Source organism: Bombina bombina, unplaced genomic scaffold (assembly GCF_027579735.1).
Source record: "Bombina bombina isolate aBomBom1 unplaced genomic scaffold, aBomBom1.pri scaffold_992, whole genome shotgun sequence".
Classification (NCBI taxonomy): Eukaryota; Metazoa; Chordata; class Amphibia; order Anura; family Bombinatoridae; genus Bombina; species Bombina bombina.
In genome coordinates this window covers 40,001-60,018 of record NW_026511992.1, presented here as the reverse complement: position 1 = coordinate 60,018, position 20,018 = coordinate 40,001, and the positions used below count along the sequence as shown (strand labels likewise).

Sequence of the window (20,018 nt, the reverse complement as noted above, 5' to 3'; positions counted from 1 at the left end):
GGGCTTTTTAAACTCCCATTGTGTGAATGATTTTATGGACTATGAATACGGCTTCGGCTGAAACATGTTAGTCTTTTGTTTGCTCTAAGGGTATTGTCCCTCCAAGTTATTTTTTTTTTTTTTAAATATATTTTTATTGAGGATTAAGCAATACCACCGGTGTCACAACGCAGGTGACTAAAAAATGCACATATATGCAAACATTAAACTGTTGTGATGATACAGTAAATATAGCTATTGATGGAAATGCAAATCACATAAATCAAGTACTGGATAGCACTTTTTTATTGGTGGATGAATTTATCCACCAATCAGCAAGGACAACCCAGGTTGTTCACCAAAAATGGGCCGGCATCTAAACTTACATTCTTGCATTCCAAATAAAGATACCAAGAGAATGAAGCAACATTGATAATAGGAGTAAATTAGAAACTTGCTTAAAATTTCATGCTCTATCTGAATCATGAAAGAAAAAAAATGTGGGTTCAGTGTCCCTTAAATGTATTGATGATGCTTTAAAAATACACATATATTGTCCCACTCTTTGAACTAACAACAACTTTATGTGAATTATATCAACACTTCCAAGCAGAATGCAAAGATCTCTTAGTTTCCCTTCTCATATGAAGTTGCCGGAGTCTTACAGGAAGTTGTATACGTTAAGGTATACTAGTTCAACTTATCCTATGCCAATGTCCTTTTAAAATCATATTAAAAACAAAAATATATATATACCCAACACTAGAGCCAAGCAGCATATTCTGCATGTTTGAAATTAAACAGACGCACAAAAAGAATTTATAGGAAAAGAAGAAAATCCCTTAGTCTACAAGCATTTAGTCTGAACAAAACCCATGGATAATATTGCACATTGTGTTTCTGTAACATTAAAATGATGTTCTAAAATGTGAATGGGATTATGCCACTAAAGTCATATAGCCTTATAGGGACATGGAAGTGTGAAACAAAAATGTTCAAAAGTATTAGAGCTTTTTATTATTGCACTATAGCTTGAATATAAATATGTGTTTAACCTCTTTGAAGAGGTCCAAATAAGCATTGCACTACTGAGACCTTACATGATTACATCTGGTGAGCGCATGACAAGAGGCTTATGTGTGTAGCTTCAAATAAGCAGTAGTGCACTGCTGCATCTGAACCTAACTAGACATGTTTTTCAACAAAGAACACCAAGAAAGAAGTAAATTTGATTAGAGAAGTAAATTGTAAAGTCTCTTAACATTTCTAGCTCTGTCATAATCATGAACATTTAGCTACATTTGACTTTCATGTCCCTTTAAAATCAATGATACTTTTATTTATATTTGATAAAATTGAATATGTAAATGCTTACACAAACAATTGCCTCATTGTGCTCTTACTCAATAAAATGTTTCTAGGTCAACTCTTGCGAAACGCGTAAGTTCATTTCACATGGGTTCTTATGACTGAGACAAGCAGGACAGACAATAAAGAAAAGACATGCACTTTTGATTGAAAGATTGCAGACTTACAGCAAGAATGGCAATTAAAATGCCAACAGCAGACAGAACAGCATCAGTAATTGTTTCCCCGGATTTGGAAGGATACTTGATACTCTCATCATGACAGTAAAAGCCCCGGTGATACGGCTCGATTGTGCTAGTTTCAATTATCAGGAAAGGGAGGGCAGCTACCAAAAGCAAAAGAGATACAAGAACAAAACATTTTAGTATCAATAACATGCAGACACCAACAGTAACACAGACCCACTGGAACACTGCGGAATATACCTGGAGTAATGGCAAAGTGCATCATGGGATATGTACGGAATATTGAGTCTTAGAATGTTACCCCCCCCTGTGGTGTTACATAGCAATAGTCATGGGGAGATATGTCAAATTGCTCAGTATATCTTCATTTATATTTATCTATATTTCTAATGGTGGAAGTTCTATATATTGCATAATATATAGAATATATATATATATTAAATTATAGTATAGCATTAATGGAATCTTTGGGTGTTATAACAAGTAAAAAAAAATCTGGAAAATCATCTGAAATTCATTGGTTTGCTTAAAAATTTAAGTATAAAGCCCCCCCCTCCCAAAATGAATTTAGTGGCCCATACGCTAAGCCATTACTTGTAGAATTCTGCATGTCTCCAGTTTAGCTCTGTGTGATACCCATATATCACTTACAGAAACCAACGCCAACAACAACCCAAATATAAGAAGCAGTGGCACAGATACAGTGCTTTTCTTTATCTCATATCTGATACTTTCGTCATTGCAGAAAAAACCACGCTGGAAGGGTTTGAACGCAGATGTGTTCAGGACCATTATGGGAAGACAGACTGTGAGGATAAATAGCAAAACATCAACATTACAAAATAGATCCATAGGGGATTTTGGGAACAGTGATTGGCCAACTAATTATCCCTTTGAGTGCCAGAGAGAGTTGCAACATATTGTTACATTGTGCCTTTCAACACTCTGCAAAATGGGTAAACAGGTGACTTTCATAAAGGGACATACGTAATGATCATTAACATCTATGATTAGTGGTCACATATTTGTAGTGACATTAGCTCACAGCTTAAACCTTTTGTAAATATGCATTATGATAAAGGGGCATAGCCGAAATTGAACTGTACCAACTGTAAGAGAAGTGTAAAAAGTACTGTTCCCTTCTGCTCTCTGGGACATTCAAATAAAAAGTTTAATAGAACAACATTTAACATTTCATAGTTCCAAAAACAACATATGAGATACAACAGATACCAACTGCATATGTTTTATACACAATCAATGATACAAATCAACATGGCAGTGTGAATGGTTATAAATTGCATTGCTTGAATAACGTAAATGTCTTATCAAAGTGATTCAAAAGTGGAGTTTAAAAATATATATGCGCTTTATGCCAAAATGTATCTGTCATACAAAATCTGCTTAGAATTAAGTTGTACATTCATTAGTAAATTACATTTTTTAATTATCTTTACATTAAATGTAATAATATGGATTAAAGAGCAGCAATTAGACATGTAAAAATATTTCACAAGAAAAAATATTAAAATAAACCTGTTGAAATAATTGATATTGCAGATAAGAGAAAATGTATTTTGTGCGAAACTCATTAAATTAGTTACTGGCTGAAACCGACGGCTCCCACTTCTCTATTGGTGAGCAACAACAGGCCTCCATATGAATTGAAACAAACAAATATATATATATACACAGAGAAAGTCCAGCAATCACTTAGCTCTCAGCTAAGATTAAAAACAAAAATGGAAGGGTTGGTTACCGCATTTGGCCAAATGGGACAAGCCCAGGTACCTCACCTAGGTCCCCTCCAAAACCTGGGTCCCTAAACAGCCACACAATGCAATCTCAATCCAACAAACTGGGAACAAGTGAAGGCTGCGCAGACTTATTTATGTGTATATATATAGAAGAAAAGTAATACAAGGTAAATTGCATTCTTTCTGGTGCCACCATTACCTTAAAGGGATAGTATACTATAAAATTGTTTTTCCCTTAATGTGTTTCCAATTACTTTTTTTTACCAGCTGTAGAGTATAAAGTGTATGAGATTTGCTTTTTTAATGATTATTTGTGTATATGAATTAGCTGATTTTGTGTTTTGTAGCCACAACCTAATAAAATGGGTTGAGCTTGTAGGTATAATCAGATCTCATTACTTTATCACATTGTGTACATATACTTGCTTCTTTATCTTATATCTGTCCATAAACCAATCACCAAAACTTGGAGAGAACAATGGGACATTTTTTTACATTTTATTACCTTATCTCTTCTATAACCCACTGGGAGTGTAATTTCTTCTACTGGCTGTGTTAACACAGCTTGGCCTCGAGGCCAAAAACTTTCAGGATGGGTGGGGATACCACAGGCTAAATCAACTATTTCAAATGCCAATATAAGGGTAATGGGAATACTTGTAAACAATTTAATACACTCCAGCAGGTAAAGTGGATCATTGGGAACAAATTAAAGTGGAGGACATTTTGAGTAAACTGTCCCTTTAATATCCCTTTAATTTACTTTTTACTCACTTTGATAAATAATCACAACTAACAAAGAAGAAACATTACTTATCTTCAGGTCAGTCACAGTCTAACATAACATTATATTTTTCAGAAACAGAAAGCCTGGCATCCACAAATTGTGAAAAAGGATCAGATTCAAGTTCAATACAAATGTTAACCTCTCTTTGAAGACAGAGACATTCAGGTGACTTATATGCAAAAATAACATTCATAGGTAAGATAAATCTTAAAGGGGCAGTAAGCAAATTGTAACTACAAGCTATTTCAGCTGTGTTGCTATATTTTAATATATATTTTTAATATTTTTAAACACAAACATCCATTTTTACTGCAATTAGTTTTCATCACCACCATATGCCTTATTTGAAGGAGCCAATCTGAGTTGTAGTCTACAGACAACAATGCTAGCCATTGCCATAAAGTTAGTATAAAAGGCATAGTTTTGCTGTGTTGTGATGCTGAGCAGACAAAGTTCCCAGGAGCAAGCCCTGTCCATACAATATTTGATCATTGGGGCATTTATTGCACCAAACCCATCTAAATATCCAGAAATCAAACTAGTTTGGTATTTCAATACAATTTCTTGGCCAAGAGTTTGCTAAAAATAGATTTTATTTAAAAAAAAAAAAAATGTTCTTTAATGAAAAGCTGAAGGTTATTTGTTGTGATCCAACCAATGCAAGAAACTGAGAGGGGGTTGGAGCACAATAGTTACGTGGCGTTGCTGTTATTGTTAGACTCTTCTGTAAATGGTTTGCACGTGACAGATCTGTAAAACACATGTTCCTACAGATAGTAAAGCTTGCTGGAATGTTAACCACTTCATCTCTGAAAGACAGTTATGCCACAAACTAAGCACAACTTGTTTTTTTAATGAAAGATGTTTAATATTTTCACTGCTAGAGGGGTTGACAAGCATCTCTTCATCTTCATTAGGGAACGGTTAAGCCTATTCAAATGCCATTTTACATATCACGATTATCTACACAAGCAAGGGACATGGAAAGCAAAAATGATCTGTCACTTATATCAAAGAGGAGTAAGGAAAATTGTAAAAATTGTAAAAAAAAAAAGTATGCATAATAATTGAACTAAAGTAAAATAAATACCGTGTTCATCTTGATTGGCTGATAAAGGCAACCCCCACAGCTATATATATATACACTTAAAACTTTACTATATATATATATTTGTGTGTGTGTATATATGTAAACAGTCCCAATATGAATTTGCCCTCCTGTGGCCATCCACCTGATAAGTCTGTTTGTAAACATACAATTTCCAAATAAAAGCAACAGACCAGGATTTGCGAAATATATCCCCGAAACATCAATAAATTTGGCTTTATTCTTTGATGCAAATCCTGGTCTGTTGCTGTTTTTTGGAAATATATATACAAGCAAAGTCCCAGTATGAATCCTCCCTCCTGGAGTCAACCACCTAGCTGTTCAGCTTGTATACAATAGACATCCAAAAAAACAGCAACAGACTGATGAAAATCCTGGTCTGTTGCTGTTTTTTAGATGCCTATATATATATATTCATACATACTAAAAACTTTACCATGTTTTCAAATACTACCTTTTGGACAAAAAGAAGAAAATAATGCTGTCCATACACATTTAAAAAAAATCTATGCTCTAAATTAATTTCATCTAGTTTCTGGATCCTTGTTAGTCAACAATTATTATTATTATTATTATTATTATTATTATTATCGGTTATTTGTAGAGCGCCAACAGATTCCGCAGTGCTATGTATTTAAATCTATATCATCCCTCAAAATACATGGTTTTATTTCTGTGTTTATAAGCTTTTTTACTTACGAGGGCCTAACCTAGTTGTTTTGGGTTTTTAAAGACAAACTTGTGGTATGAAACGGATATATTTAATGCGGTACTCTCTTTTGACGCAATGCCAGGCTACAATTTTACACTGGGTCACTAGACACAACAACTAAAAGCTATATGGAGCTTTCAAAGCTGGGACAGAATAACAATAATTTTTCCATTGAAAAAATCTTCATACAAATTTTAAGCATTTTAAATTGTGTCTTTTTGTACAGTCCAGAAACACAACCCTTGAAAAGCATTCACCAGCCTCTTTGGTAACTGTAGAAAAACTGCACAATCCAGATTCCAATTACAAAAAAAGCAGGCAAAGTAAATACTTTAAGCACATTGTTTATTTTTTTTCACTGTATATAATTAAACGTTTATGGGAAATTAAATGTTAAACAGCTACCAAAAGCTGCACTTCACATAACATTATAGAAAATTTAAAAAAATGCTAAGAATTATGGGGACAGCAATTAAGGTTATAGCTAATATTTGTGCCACATACTTTAATTAAACATAGTGGAACTGGATTATAAAATGAATCTTAGTTTTTTAGTTATATTATTTATTTATACTGGTTTTTGGCAGACTGTTCTCGAAAGGCTTTCAGCAATCTCTGTTACCAGTATATTCTTACAGGCAATGTTAGAGTTAACACGGCAGCAAGTCAAATTTCCATTACCTTTTTTAGAGCTAAGACTGGAAATTTTTCTTTAATAGTTGGTAGCAACTCAACTGGGACCAAGCACAATCAATAAAAAAAAGATGCTTCAGATCTGCAGAAGTCCTGGCTGGTTGGCACACTTTACCATTCCTCAGGTCCCAGTCTGTAAATATTATGATTTCATGCATGTGACAGGGCTGTTTTTTTTTAAGCAGTTAAAGGCTACCGGTCTTGGGGTACATATAAACCTTATTTAGTGTGTAATATACGCTCATATTATTGAATCTGGCAGAAATCCAAACTTGCTGTAGCAGAATGTGTTTATACTGCAAAGAATTCTTTGAAGCATTAAGATTTATCAACAAATCATGTCTGCCTATACACCTTTACATGATCATTTAGCAAGCTTTTTGTTTTATAACCACCCTGGTAGTGTTATTAATAGCAGTACACACAGAAAAAATGAACGTGTGTTAATATTTATTTTGAGTTGCGTATATTTCTGTAATCCACATGAAAAGACTTATTTAAGATACTTTTGTAGTTTTTATTTAGGGTAGAAAATTAATTGGAGCCATTTAGCATCAGATTATTGTTATTATCATTTGTTTTCTAAGATATTTCTTTATATTTACAATGACCATAATCTTAGTGAATAAGTGACATATCACATAGGAATTGGTCAAATTTTGCTCACTAGATAGTTATTTGAAATTTTTATGAATTTGTGCAAATGTATCCTAAAAAAAAAAAAAAAAGTTTTTAGATGCTTGCTGATACTTAGGTAATGCAAAATAGCTTTAGGCTTGCCAGATTTTAGGTTTTCACTCCAACGCACAAAAGCTGGGGATTTCCTGATTTCACCACAACACTCCCCCAATATGCTCCACGGAGGCTGAACTAGACAGCATTAATCTACCCAGTAGCTCTATAAGAAGTTGGGGGGGGGGGCTGAAACCAGGAATCAGGAATTTCCCCACTTTTTCAAATTTCCTATAAAGATTAGTCGTTGGCTGGCATTGGAATGTCTCTCGTTTTCTTTTTTCTATAAGTTTTATATCTTTACCCAGAGTCCTTTGCTCCAGTACAAAACACTGGTAAACTATTATTATTATTTTTAAATGTATATAGATGGGATATTCTATGTTCTACTTAGTGTTTAGTCAGGTGATTAAGGTTACCAAGATTAAGAACTTTTTTTACAAACTCAAACATTCTTCATGGGCTGTAAGTCTCTATTATTATTATTATTATTAAATAATAATAATAAAAATAATAATAATAAAAAAGAGTGTAATTTGAACCAGAGAACATTGCAATGAAGAACTCCCAGCCAAGTGGGATAGCCCCTTTATGGGAGCTGTGTTCCCCTCTTTCCCTATTTATGTACAAAATAAAACTGGGGCACACCCAACCACTAAAACACTCACATGGATTAATTGGTCCCAACACCAAACCCAACTGAATATGCACTGTGACTGTTCTGTCTTTCCGCTCTGCCCCCTGGACTGCAAAAGATTGGCTCCACATCCTCCTGGCCCCAGGTAAAAAAATAAATACAAAAATAGATTTAAAAAAATGGTAATTATGGGTCCTCTATCTTCTATAATCTATGCTCTTTATGTTATAAATTAAATTAGATAATCAAGTAAGTAAGTTATATAAGACCAAACTCTATTTATATTATATCTTGATCCGCCAATAACGTGACTATTCTGAATAATTTCTAAACATGAAGACTAACAATAATATATGGTTATTTGATAACTAGCGGAAACTACAAGTTTTTATTGTAACATTTTTAGAATAAATATAATCCATATAATATAATATACCTGTATATAATTCTTCCTATGATTCAATGATATGCTAATGAAAAAAGTGTCATTTATATATCTATTGCTTTTGTAACCTGACCTTCCACTCCTTTTTCTTTTAGTGTTGCTGCCACAGCTAAATCAGAAACGTCACCACTATTATATTCTTTAAACCATAATGACAGCTTCGGGTCTGAAGCGCTGAGAAAATTTCTCTGTGGTAAACAAACTTAAAGTGGAATCATCAACTTCTAGTAAAATCTGAACTAATATCCCATGAGGAAAATATACAGGGCTTGAAATTTCCACTAGAGAGAGAGAAAAGTGAGAGAAGAGAAAAAGAGAAAAGAGAGTCTATCTATCTATCTATCTATCTATTTATAATAATACAAAAATAATTATCTTAAACTGTAGTAGCAACTTTAGCATTGTGTGCAAACCATGGGAATGCACACTTCAGCAGCAGATTATAAGTGAAATTGATTAGAACTATTAAAGGGACATTGTGCATTACATTTTTCTTTGCGTACATGTTTTGTAGTTGATCCATTTATATAGCCGATTTTCAGGCTCCTAACCAAGCCCCACAGTGTCAGATGTATACGCGCGTTTACAGACTCTTGCTAGCTCCTGTTAGTGTTATCTGTATTTTCATATGCAGGGGAGGGGGAGGATCTGCTATTCTTGTTTTACTAACCCCTTTCAATGGGTGCCCCAGCCTAATCTCATCAGCAGTGCTAAATTGGGAGCATCTAAGAAGTTTTTAAAAGCTTTTATACTGGATGTTTATATATGTATCTGTGCATATTATTCTTTATAGTGGTGTCTATTCCATGCAGTTATATGCAAATTGATGTACACTGTTTAAAAAACAACCTATTTATTCGAATGTAATCATTGCTCACCAAGTTAGTGAGGCGATGCAGCATTCTGCCTGCCTTGCCGATTAAATTCCTTAATTTCTAATATTGTGGATGTTATTGAAATGCAACACGACTGGGATTCTGTCTTTAGTAGCAGCTTAAGAAAAGTATCAGAGTAAATCCTGACTGTTAAAAGTTCACTGTCCTGACTTTAAGACGTCATCTCAGAATCTCACAAAAGCCAATAATTGTAAACAAAGATTTACAAAGCCCAACAAAAGTAAGCTATCCCTGAGATGGCTGGTTTCTGCAATATTCTCTTAAACTAATTCTAAGATAGAGAGTTGAGTACCAGAATTTTATATTTGATGTCTACAAGAGTTGAAATTGAAGCCAACTCTGTCAATGATCCTATTGTAAACATAAAAACCCTCTTCCAAAACCAACAGCTGCCACCTGCACAAATAACATATGGATATAACTGTGTAACCAAATTCAACCACTGAAAGCTTTTATTTAAGGGGATAACATTTTGGCATCCCACTAAAATGTTCACTAATCACCTTTTTTAATAATATAAACTATTACATATTAAGATATTTCCTTAGATACAGCACTTTTGATCATGGGCATAGCTGGGTTTAAAGGGATATACAATTATTTCCACGTTTTATTCCCAGAACTTTAAAATCTGAGTGCACCGATCTGGCAGTTTTATGTAAATGACACAGGTACAATGGTATATCCTGGTCCATCCCACTGGTTTCAATGAAAATAATGTTATACTACTTGTATGTTGTAGCTAAAATATAGTGCACACTGATCACTCACAACTATGGTCCAAACTCCCACCCCCCATTTTTCACTTAAAGGGACATGAAATCCAAAACGTTTCTATCATGATTCAGATAGAGAATACTATTATTAAATTTCCAATTTACTTCTATTATCAAATTTGCTTAATTCTCATGTTATTCTTTGTTGAAGAGATATCTAGATAGGTTGCGTGCACTACATAACAGGAAATAGTGCTGCCATCTAGTAGTCTTGCTAATTGATGCAAAATTGCTGCCAAATAGTGCTGTATACACATGCACACTCCCCAGCTTACCTTCATGCTTTTCAACAATGGACAAGAAAATAAAGATTTTTTTTAATAAAATTAAATTTGGAAAGTTGTTTAAAATGGTATGTTCCATCTGAATCATGAGTGGGTTTTTTTTCTCTTGTTTGTTCCTTTTAAAGAGACACTTAAAGGAACACACTTCTTGCACAACATAGTTTGACCAATCAGAAGCCCTATGTAAATGAGCTAATGCACTGGTCTAAGTAATCAGTGTTTAACATGTAGCATGATCAGGTAACCTGATTCTCTGGATACGTGTACACAACAGGAAAATACATATTGTAAATTGCTGAGATTCTGCAATCTCCTTGTTCCTCTACATACAAGTCAGTCTAATAGCATCACAATGTAGTGCAGAATAGCAATCATTGTAGAAACCTTTTGGGTTTGTGACAACCTCACATTAGATTGTATTAATAAAACCCTCTCTATTTTTTTATTGCGGAACTGGCTTTTGCATTTTGGCACTACATCCACCCAATGTCATATGCAAATGTGTCTACCCTAAAGCAAAACTGTTTTTATTTCACAGATATTGGCAGTGGTAGATGTTACATAAATAAAGGTAGTATCTGCCGGCGTTAAACATATGGGCAAATTTATCATGCTCCGTACCGCTGCTCCATAACCTGTCCACTTGCTCTGAGGCCGCAGACAGAAATCTCTAGAAATCAATCCGATCGAATACGATTGGGTTGATTGACACCCCCTGCTAGCGGCCGATTGGCTGCGAATCTGCAGGGGGCGGTATTGCACCAGCAGTTCACAAGAACTGCTGGTGCAATGATAAATGCAGAGAGCGTATGCTGTCGGCATTTATCGATGTGCAGCGGACATGATCCGCTATATCGGATCAGGTCCTCTCGCACACTCATAAATATGTCCCATAGGGATGAGTATTACAGCTTTTTTTTTTATGAGTGTGTCCCTTTAATCCAACTATATATATATCATTTTAATTTCATTAGTTTTTTAAGTTTGCAACACTTACTATTTAGCCTAACATAATATTATAATATTATTTTTCTCAAAAGTATTTTAAAATGCTATCACTTTTTCATTTTATTTTCTATACAACCTAAATAAAAATATTAACGTTCTCCAAGAAAATACAAGTTATTCAAATTCTTTAACACAAGTGAATTGATGGGGACAAAAAAATAATGAACCTAAACGTGATGTGTTTCTAATGAATCTTCTAACAAGTATGGTATTGAGAATCGTAATAATTACGCTTACATTTGCCTTCATTTGCTAAATCCCATGCCTTTGTCCAGTGGCACGGAGGTTTGGAACAACCATTTGATCACAAGGGGTCTCATTCAATTACCGTGGGAGGGTTTGCACTGCTTTGGTGGCATGGATGCTGACCCCTATTGATTGTGTTGTAACTACTGGGAGGACAAAGACTTAGCACAGAAAGAGGCATTGTGTGCAGACCATATTGTGATGGTCTGGTATGCGATTAACCCCTTACACACCAGACACGCAGAGGTAGTTCTATAGGATAAAAAATGAGGGGTGTGGAAATGTTACCACAAAGCTTAAAGGGACAGAAAACCTATTTTTTTTCTTCCTGATTTGGAATGAACTTACAATTTTAAACAATTTTCAAAATTTATTTCTATTATTGTATTTGCTTCATTCTCTTGCTAACATTTGCTAAAGGAACAGCATATCACTACTGGCAGCTAGCTGAACACATCTAGTTAGCCAATCACAAGAAACAAATGTATGCAGGCACCAATCAGCAACAAGCTCCCACAAATGTAGGATATGTGCATATTCTTTTTCAACAAGGGATACCAAAAGAACAAAGCACATTTATACTTAGAAGTGTCTTAAAATAACATGCTCTATCTAAATCATGCAAGCTGTTTGACTTTCCAATCTATTTAACCCTCTAATGACCAGCGACATAACCTGTACATCACTGGTCTTTCTACCAGCGACAATAACCTGTACGTCACTGGTCTTTCTACCAGCGACAATAACCTGTACGTCACTGGTCTTTCTACCAGCGACATAACCTGTACGTCACTGGTCTTTCTACCAGCGACAATAACCTGTACGTCACTGGTCTTTCTACCAGCGACAATAACCTGTACGTCACTGGTCTTTCTACCAGCGACAATAACCTGTACGTCACTGGTCTTTCTACCAGCGACATAACCTGTACGTCACTGGTCTTTCTACCAGCGACAATAACCTGTACGTCACTGGTCTTTCTACCAGCGACAATAACCTGTACGTCACTGGTCTTTCTACCAGCGACAATAACCTGTACGTCACTGGTCTTTCTACCAGCGACAATAACCTGTACGTCACTGGTCTTTCTACCAGCGACAATAACCTGTACGTCACTGGTCTTTCTACCAGCGACAATAACCTGTACGTCACTGGTCTTTCTACCAGTGACATAACCTGTACGTCACTGGTCTTTCTACCAGCGACAATAACCTGTACGTCACTGGTCTTTCTACCAGCGACAATAACCTGTACGTCACTGGTCTTTCTACCAGCGACATAACCTGTACGTCACTGGTCTTTCTACCAGCGACAATAACCTGTACGTCACTGGTCTTTCTACCAGTGACATAACCTGTACGTCACTGGTCTTTCTACCAGCGACATAACCTGTACGTCACTGGTCTTTCTACCAGCGACAATAACCTGTACGTCACTGGTCTTTCTACCAGCGACATAACCTGTACGTCACTGGTCTTTCTACCAGCGACAATAACCTGTACGTCACTGGTATTTCTACCAGTGACATAACCTGTACGTCACTGGTCTTTCTACCAGCGACAACAACCTGTACGTCACTGGTCTTTCTACCAGCGACAATAACCTGTACGTCACTGGTCTTTCTACCAGCGACAATAACCTGTACGTCACTGGTCTTTCTACCAGTGACATAACCTGTACGTCACTGGTCTTTCTACCAGCGACAATAACCTGTACGTCACTTGTCTTTCTACCAGCGACAATAACCTGTACGTCACTGGTCTTTCTACCAGCGACAATAACCTGTACGTCACTGGTCTTTCTACCAGCGACAATAACCTGTACGTCACTGGTCTTTCTACCAGCGACAATAACCTGTACGTCACTGGTCTTTCTACCAGTGACATAACCTGTACGTCACTGGTCTTTCTACCAGCGACAATAACCTGTACGTCACTGGTCTTTCTACCAGCGACAATAACCTGTACGTCACTGGTCTTTCTACCAGTGACATAACCTGTACGTCACTGGTCTTTCTACCAGCGACAATAACCTGTACGTCACTGGTCTTTCTACCAGCGACATAACCTGTATGTCACTGGTCTTTCTACCAGTGACATAAACTGTACGTCACTGGTCTTTCTATGGGGGTGACGTTTTCAATAGCTTGCGGCATGACCCGGGCTGTTACAATCACACAGGGTATGTTGCTGTCATTAAGGGGTTAATAGCAAGGTTGCAGCAGTTAGTGATGGAAGGGCCTGATTTTTCCGCTACACAGTCATGCTTTTATTTTATTTTTTATTCCTGTTTCTCCCTCCCTTACCTCCTTGCTATACACTGAGGGCTGGACATCTATTAAAAAGAGATTACCTTCCAAATTCACATCAACATTTGATTTTTAATTTTAAAATCACAGCATCACTCCAAATTCCCTTAATTTGATAGCAGCAGAGCGTGAACTGCCACTCACTACTAATCAACCAAATGGTTAAAGCCTCTCCAGCAGTCAATATGTTAAACTAAACAGCAAGTGAAGAACCTGTCACTTTATGGAGGACAATGTATAAAGTGTTCCTTTGGGGTAAAAAAAAAAATAGGGAACTCGTAGTGTTCTCTTTCAGAAATCTAGTGACAATGTTCCGCCCTGCTGTCTTGCAGTTTGTGAATAAAATGCTGAGAAAATTTGCTTCAACAAGCTCAAAGAGAAAGCAAGTTCTTCTGGAGTCTTTGTGACGAAGAGCCAACAAAGACTGTTCTGTTCTCTCAGCTTCTTTCTCTAATGCCAGGGAAAATTCTTAACTGAATGGTTAGGGAACTAGAGAACTGATCTACATTCTATCAAATATTGTAAATTAAGAATTTAAACTTATTTGTTTTATTTTTTATATAGAACAAGCACTTCAGAAATCTGTCTTTATTAAAGTTTGCCCATAATGAGTGCATTGCTTTTTATGGGTGCGGAGAGTTCAGGTTTCATAATAAAGACAAGTAAAAACTACAAACTATAACTGTCAATTTGGAATATTTATTTTACAGGATAAGAAAATATGTCCTGAAAATGAAATTATTTAAAGCTAATAAATAAAGAGTTCAATTTGTACAATACTTGTTGGGTTGGCAAAATAGTACTGTAAAGTAGAATTTAAAAATTAATAATGCATTCTGTAAAAATGCCCTTTAAATAGGCAACCAATGAAACCTACATTTTAGTATTTGTATTTAAAGTTGGCCAAAAGTAGATTAACAAATTTACAGCAAGTAAATTTGTGCAATGAGTTCCCAACGCATTTCACACAAACCATTTAATAAATAGACTTCAAACTGAATGCTAATAAGTGGTATACAATGTGTATATACACACACTTGAAAAGAGGCCATATGAGGTTAGAGTATTATATATTACTCCTGCAATGGCGCAATACAAAGCATGTCAAGTAGGTAAACACATATACTATTCTGCCTTACAAATAATCACATAGCTTGTGAGCATGATTCACAGACTCTGTTGAAAGCCTTAATTAATCAGACAGCAAAGTCTTTGCTAACTGAAGGATTTGTTGCTTTTAAATAAGTTCAGTATACAAGATTGTGAAAGACGAGAATGCCTCAAACACCTCGTGAACACAACGAGAATTTGGCAGCGGCTCTTTGCTTTTGGGACTTTGTAGCTTGTAATTACACGCAGTTCTTATGCCAAAAGCCCATCAAGAAAAACAAGTTTCTAATCAAAAAGTTTCCCTAAGGTTGCTTGGAAAGGTATTTCACCAGTCGTATGTTTAACTGCATAAAACGTTCAAAAAACTCTCAGATGTTAAAAATATCAAACTTAAACATGTACATCATTTTAGTGGTTAATTATTTTCTGTATGTCCGGTTCGTCATTCAGAAATCCAATATATATTGCAAATATGTTTAATGTCTTATAGCAAATTTCAGTCAATAATGATATTATTTTGGTTTGTACCTCTGTAGAGTTTACTTCATGTGTCACTAAGATAATCATACAAAAAATAAATTGCAATCCCCTCCCCAGAATATGCATTATAGACCTGCTGATTCAGCCTATCAAAACCAACAACATAAATCCTGTCATTCTGTTTATCATAGTGCAGTAAGTAGCTTAGAGGTTGATGCTGAGTTTCAATATGCATACTGCTATAGTATATAAAACTATTTTCATATTAAAGGGCAAATAGTGTGGAAACATTTGATGCTATGGATCGATAGAGCATTTCATTTTAGCACTAGTGACCCAGCAGCTCTATGTTTATTACCCTACAAATTTGTTAAACACATAGTTAAATTATCAGCCGAGATGCAGAGAACTACTAGACCCAAGGGGGATTTGAATTTGCCAGTGAACCAACCACCTGCAGCAAACACAGCTGGGTCACACAACTACGACTGCTTATTGGACCACTGGTCATTTCTGCGCGGGACAAGCAGTTCTCCCAAGAAGTGTGTTTTAACCTGTTTGCAGAGTTGCAGGGACACTAGTAATAAAATTAGGTGCTCTACTGATTAGAAAAATGCATTTTTACTAGAATTACCCTTTTAGAAGATATATTTTTACTTGCATACACCTTTAAGAGTAAGATGTGCTATTCTTAAACAACTCATTTTTTTAATGTTCAGCAGCAACTGGTTTATTTTTTGGTTTTATTGATGGTTTTGCTGGATCCGCAGCAGGTAGTGTGATTCAGAAAACATATCATTCTAGTAGAGATAATTTAACAAATACATGTTTGTAAACACAACTAAGTTGCAGAATTACTTCTAACTGTATTTCAATTCCATTGCTTTTATATTTAAAAATATAACTTCTAGGTGCATTTAAACCACAACATCAGCTTCTGTTCGAAGAAAAATTGGAACAAAAAAAAAATTGTAAATATTTATCAATTTTGCATTTAGGAAATTGTGCTAAGTTCCTATGTCAAAACCATTGGATTTTTCCATGCTCTAAAGTACACAAATGAAACTTTGATTTTAAAAGACTGACATTTTCCTTGCACTGTATTGCACTTAAACAAGTCATTAGATCAAATGCATTCCTTTAAAGTACGCTTCTATCTTTATCCTATGTTATCCAGCATCTTACAGTGGCACCATCTAATCATCTTTGTATGGGAGAAAACTGCTATCTCATTTGTAAGCAGATAATATGTAGGTGACACATTGTGACACTATTGTCTGCTGAGAAAACCTCAGTGGGAGATCTGCAAAATATACAAAGCACAGTCATAATATTGCAGTGTTTTACCATAATCATAATGTAGGAGCCAGACTGTGGTGAGAGTATACCATCAGAAACCACCAAACATTAAAGGGACGCTCCAGCCATAGTTGAAAAGTACAACACAATCAGCTTTGAATATAATAATTTTTTTAATTCCCCTGTATTTGAAAAAATTACTTCTAGTAAAAGCTGTCACTGTTTTCAATAATAGCCTTTAGTGTGAAAACACACATAAACATATATAAATATGCTTCATGCAACAGCATTTTTCAATGCATGTATATGCAAAGAGCTGGCATTAGCTTGTATCATGTAAACTGGCACCAACTGTTCCATGAGTAGCCACACAGATTAAAATGCTGGTCCATGGACTGTATTTAGATATGCCTCACAAGCACATGCATAGTGAGATATCTCACTGAAAAGAGTGATAGGTTTTATTAGAAACAATTTCACTAATACAAATTTAGTACAAAAATGCTAATGAGAATTCATGGTTAAACCCTTTGGTGCTAAACTGGGTTGCAACACCTGCCTCTTTTGCAGCCAAAAGGTTGCTCAGCAAACTGAGATCTATGTTATCAAGAGGAAATATTTAAGTGGAGAACAGGCTCCTTTCCCATTATTAGAGTTGAGAAAACACACAGAAGGTATCTACATATTGGTTTGTCCTTCAGCTAAAACATTAATATGAATTTGCTGGTTATTATGTTAACCATTAACAGCACCATATGTTGGTTATCATTTAACAGCATTCAAATTCATTGATATTTCTGTGATTATTTGTTTATTGTTATGCAAGTGAGGGTGTGTTTCTGCTAACCAATAGGGCCGTGGGACCTGTCTTTATTATCCAATGAGCATTATACCCTTAGTGATGGGTTGTGCATAAACAGGCAAGTCCCTCTAGTTTCACAATCAGTTCATGCAAAAGAAAATGTTTTAAGATGTTTAAACTATTCTGCCATGTACCACAATACAAACATAATTTAATTCAATGGAATTGTTTTGATATGCTCCTAACAGCAAGATAAATTCTTTTAATGAAAGTGGTACACATGCCTAACCCCAAATACTGGACCTAAATAAAATGTAAGCCAAAAGGGGAGAAACAAGTTTAGAAAGGGTAGAAAAACATTGCTGGGGATAATCATATAGTGTATGGGATGCTCACATTTTAAGGGGGTGAAACAACTAGATATGATCATATTCTCAATGCTTTTCCCTCCCTATAAAAATAAAAAGGCATACTAGTGTAAAAATGAAATGCTTCAATCTACTAATGTTCTTTCTATAGTAATGTTGATCCCAGTTCATTTACCCATGCAAAAGTGTTAAACACATAGCTAATGTCCCAGAAAAGGACACAGCCAGTGAGCCAATTAGGACCAGCATACCTATGTAGCAGCCAATTACCAGCCATGTAATAATTAGGACCAGCTCATCAGCACAACTGCTACAGAACTTTAACTCTGCAGTGGTTAAACCCGTACCTAGGGGTGAACATGTGCTATCATTTGCATTAGTATGTCCCTTTAATAGGATTACATCTGTTTCTGGTGTAGTGTCAGTGATACACACACAACCCTAGAGTTGCAGCCGTAGAGTCCTGGGGCTCCTTGAAATACATTGGCTTAAGAATTTTTTGGTAATGAAAGACAGTTTGCAGAACTAAAGGGTGTGGAGAAAAAGAGAAGCAAGAAAATATCTATTATATGTATATTACTGAACGTTTATATTTCAAGAAGACGGCTGTTTCTATCTTTCAGGGCCATTAAAAGTTCAGCTTATAAAAACTCTTGTGAGCAATACCCCTATTCAGTAAATTGCCAAGTAACTTCCCTTTGCTGGAAAAAAAATGATTTTGATTCAATTTACAAGAATGCAACTGATCTCATCTCCAGTATATCATAGACCCTTCTCAATATTTTTAGAACTATCCACAAATTATCATTATATATATATATATATATATATATATATATATATATATATATATATATATATATATATATGGTGCCAACGTGTTCCACGCAAATATGGCATAGCCGAAAACAATTAAAGTTAAAAAATGCAAATATTTGAAACTCTAATTACATCTCTAATTAAGTAAATACAATCCAGATATACAAGTTAATAAAGAAGCCATACACCTTTTCTGCTACATGTCTGTTTTTTGCACAGTCCCAGAGTGCTTCACCAAAGAAATTACTTGACATCCAAGCCAAGTTTCTGCTGTCCTGTTGAAAAGCTTCATTGTTTATAACCAGGAGCTTTTAAATTTGGTTTATCCTGAACTTGAACCCCAAATGAAATGCTTCAGTGGCACATGGATTTGCCAGCAAGTTTGTGGTCCACAGCTGAGATGGAAACCTTAGAATTGGGACACATACTGTTCCAAGAAAGGTCTTTCATGGGAAGGAAACAAACTTATTTCAAAAAAAGAAAAAAAGGGGATTAATATAGTGCAGTTGATTCACATAAATCTATTTAATAACTCTGTATGGTGAATGCATTTTTTATGGTATATTAAACTTGATAGCTCTAGTTTGAAGTTTAGTCTAAACTATTTTACCTGTAAATCCTTAAAACTGAACTAACTCTAGAGCCAGTGACGTTCCTTTAATGAAGTCTCCTTCCATGAATGATACCAGAAGATGCACTACATAAATGAATCACTTAGCACTAATGAGGCATGGCTGCTATCCTAGAAACTTGAAATCTGTTTCTATCAGGACAATTGTGACTTAGATCACCATCTTGGAAAAGCCAAATTTGTTTATCTTTATTTCTTGAATTTAAAAAAATAAATAAATACAAAATAAGGTATTTAAAGACCTACAGTAGGTAGTAATACAATAAATGCTTTTCTGTGGGGGGTTTTGTTGTTGTTGTTGTTACATTGTCAATTGTTTTTAGAAGGATTATTTTAATCTGCATCTATCTATCTATCTATCTATCTATCTACCTACTCTATCTATCTATCTATTTGTCTGTCTGTCTAACCATCCATCCATCTAAGTTTAATGTCCCTTTAAGAACTAAATATACTGATCTTTCAGAATTGAAAGTAGACATATGCATCTGTTTTGTTACAAATGCAGTTTTGTGACGAAAATATGGATATTTGTTTTGGTTTTCACTAAACGAATATCTGAACAAATGTGCAAACTCATTTAAAGAT

The 20,018-nt window shown here is 35.2% G+C and overlaps 1 protein-coding gene across 1 annotated transcript in view; it reads right to left on the bottom strand.

Moving 5' to 3' along the window:
- The window catches only part of LOC128644036 (phospholipid phosphatase 3-like), a 63,480-nt gene that overhangs the window by 27,033 nt on the left and 16,429 nt on the right, over positions 1–20,018 (bottom strand). Inside the window, exon 2 of the mRNA XM_053696801.1 lies at positions 1,515–1,672. Coding sequence (XP_053552776.1) covers positions 1,515–1,672 — 158 coding nt within the window. The remainder of the gene's footprint in view (positions 1–1,514; positions 1,673–20,018) is intronic.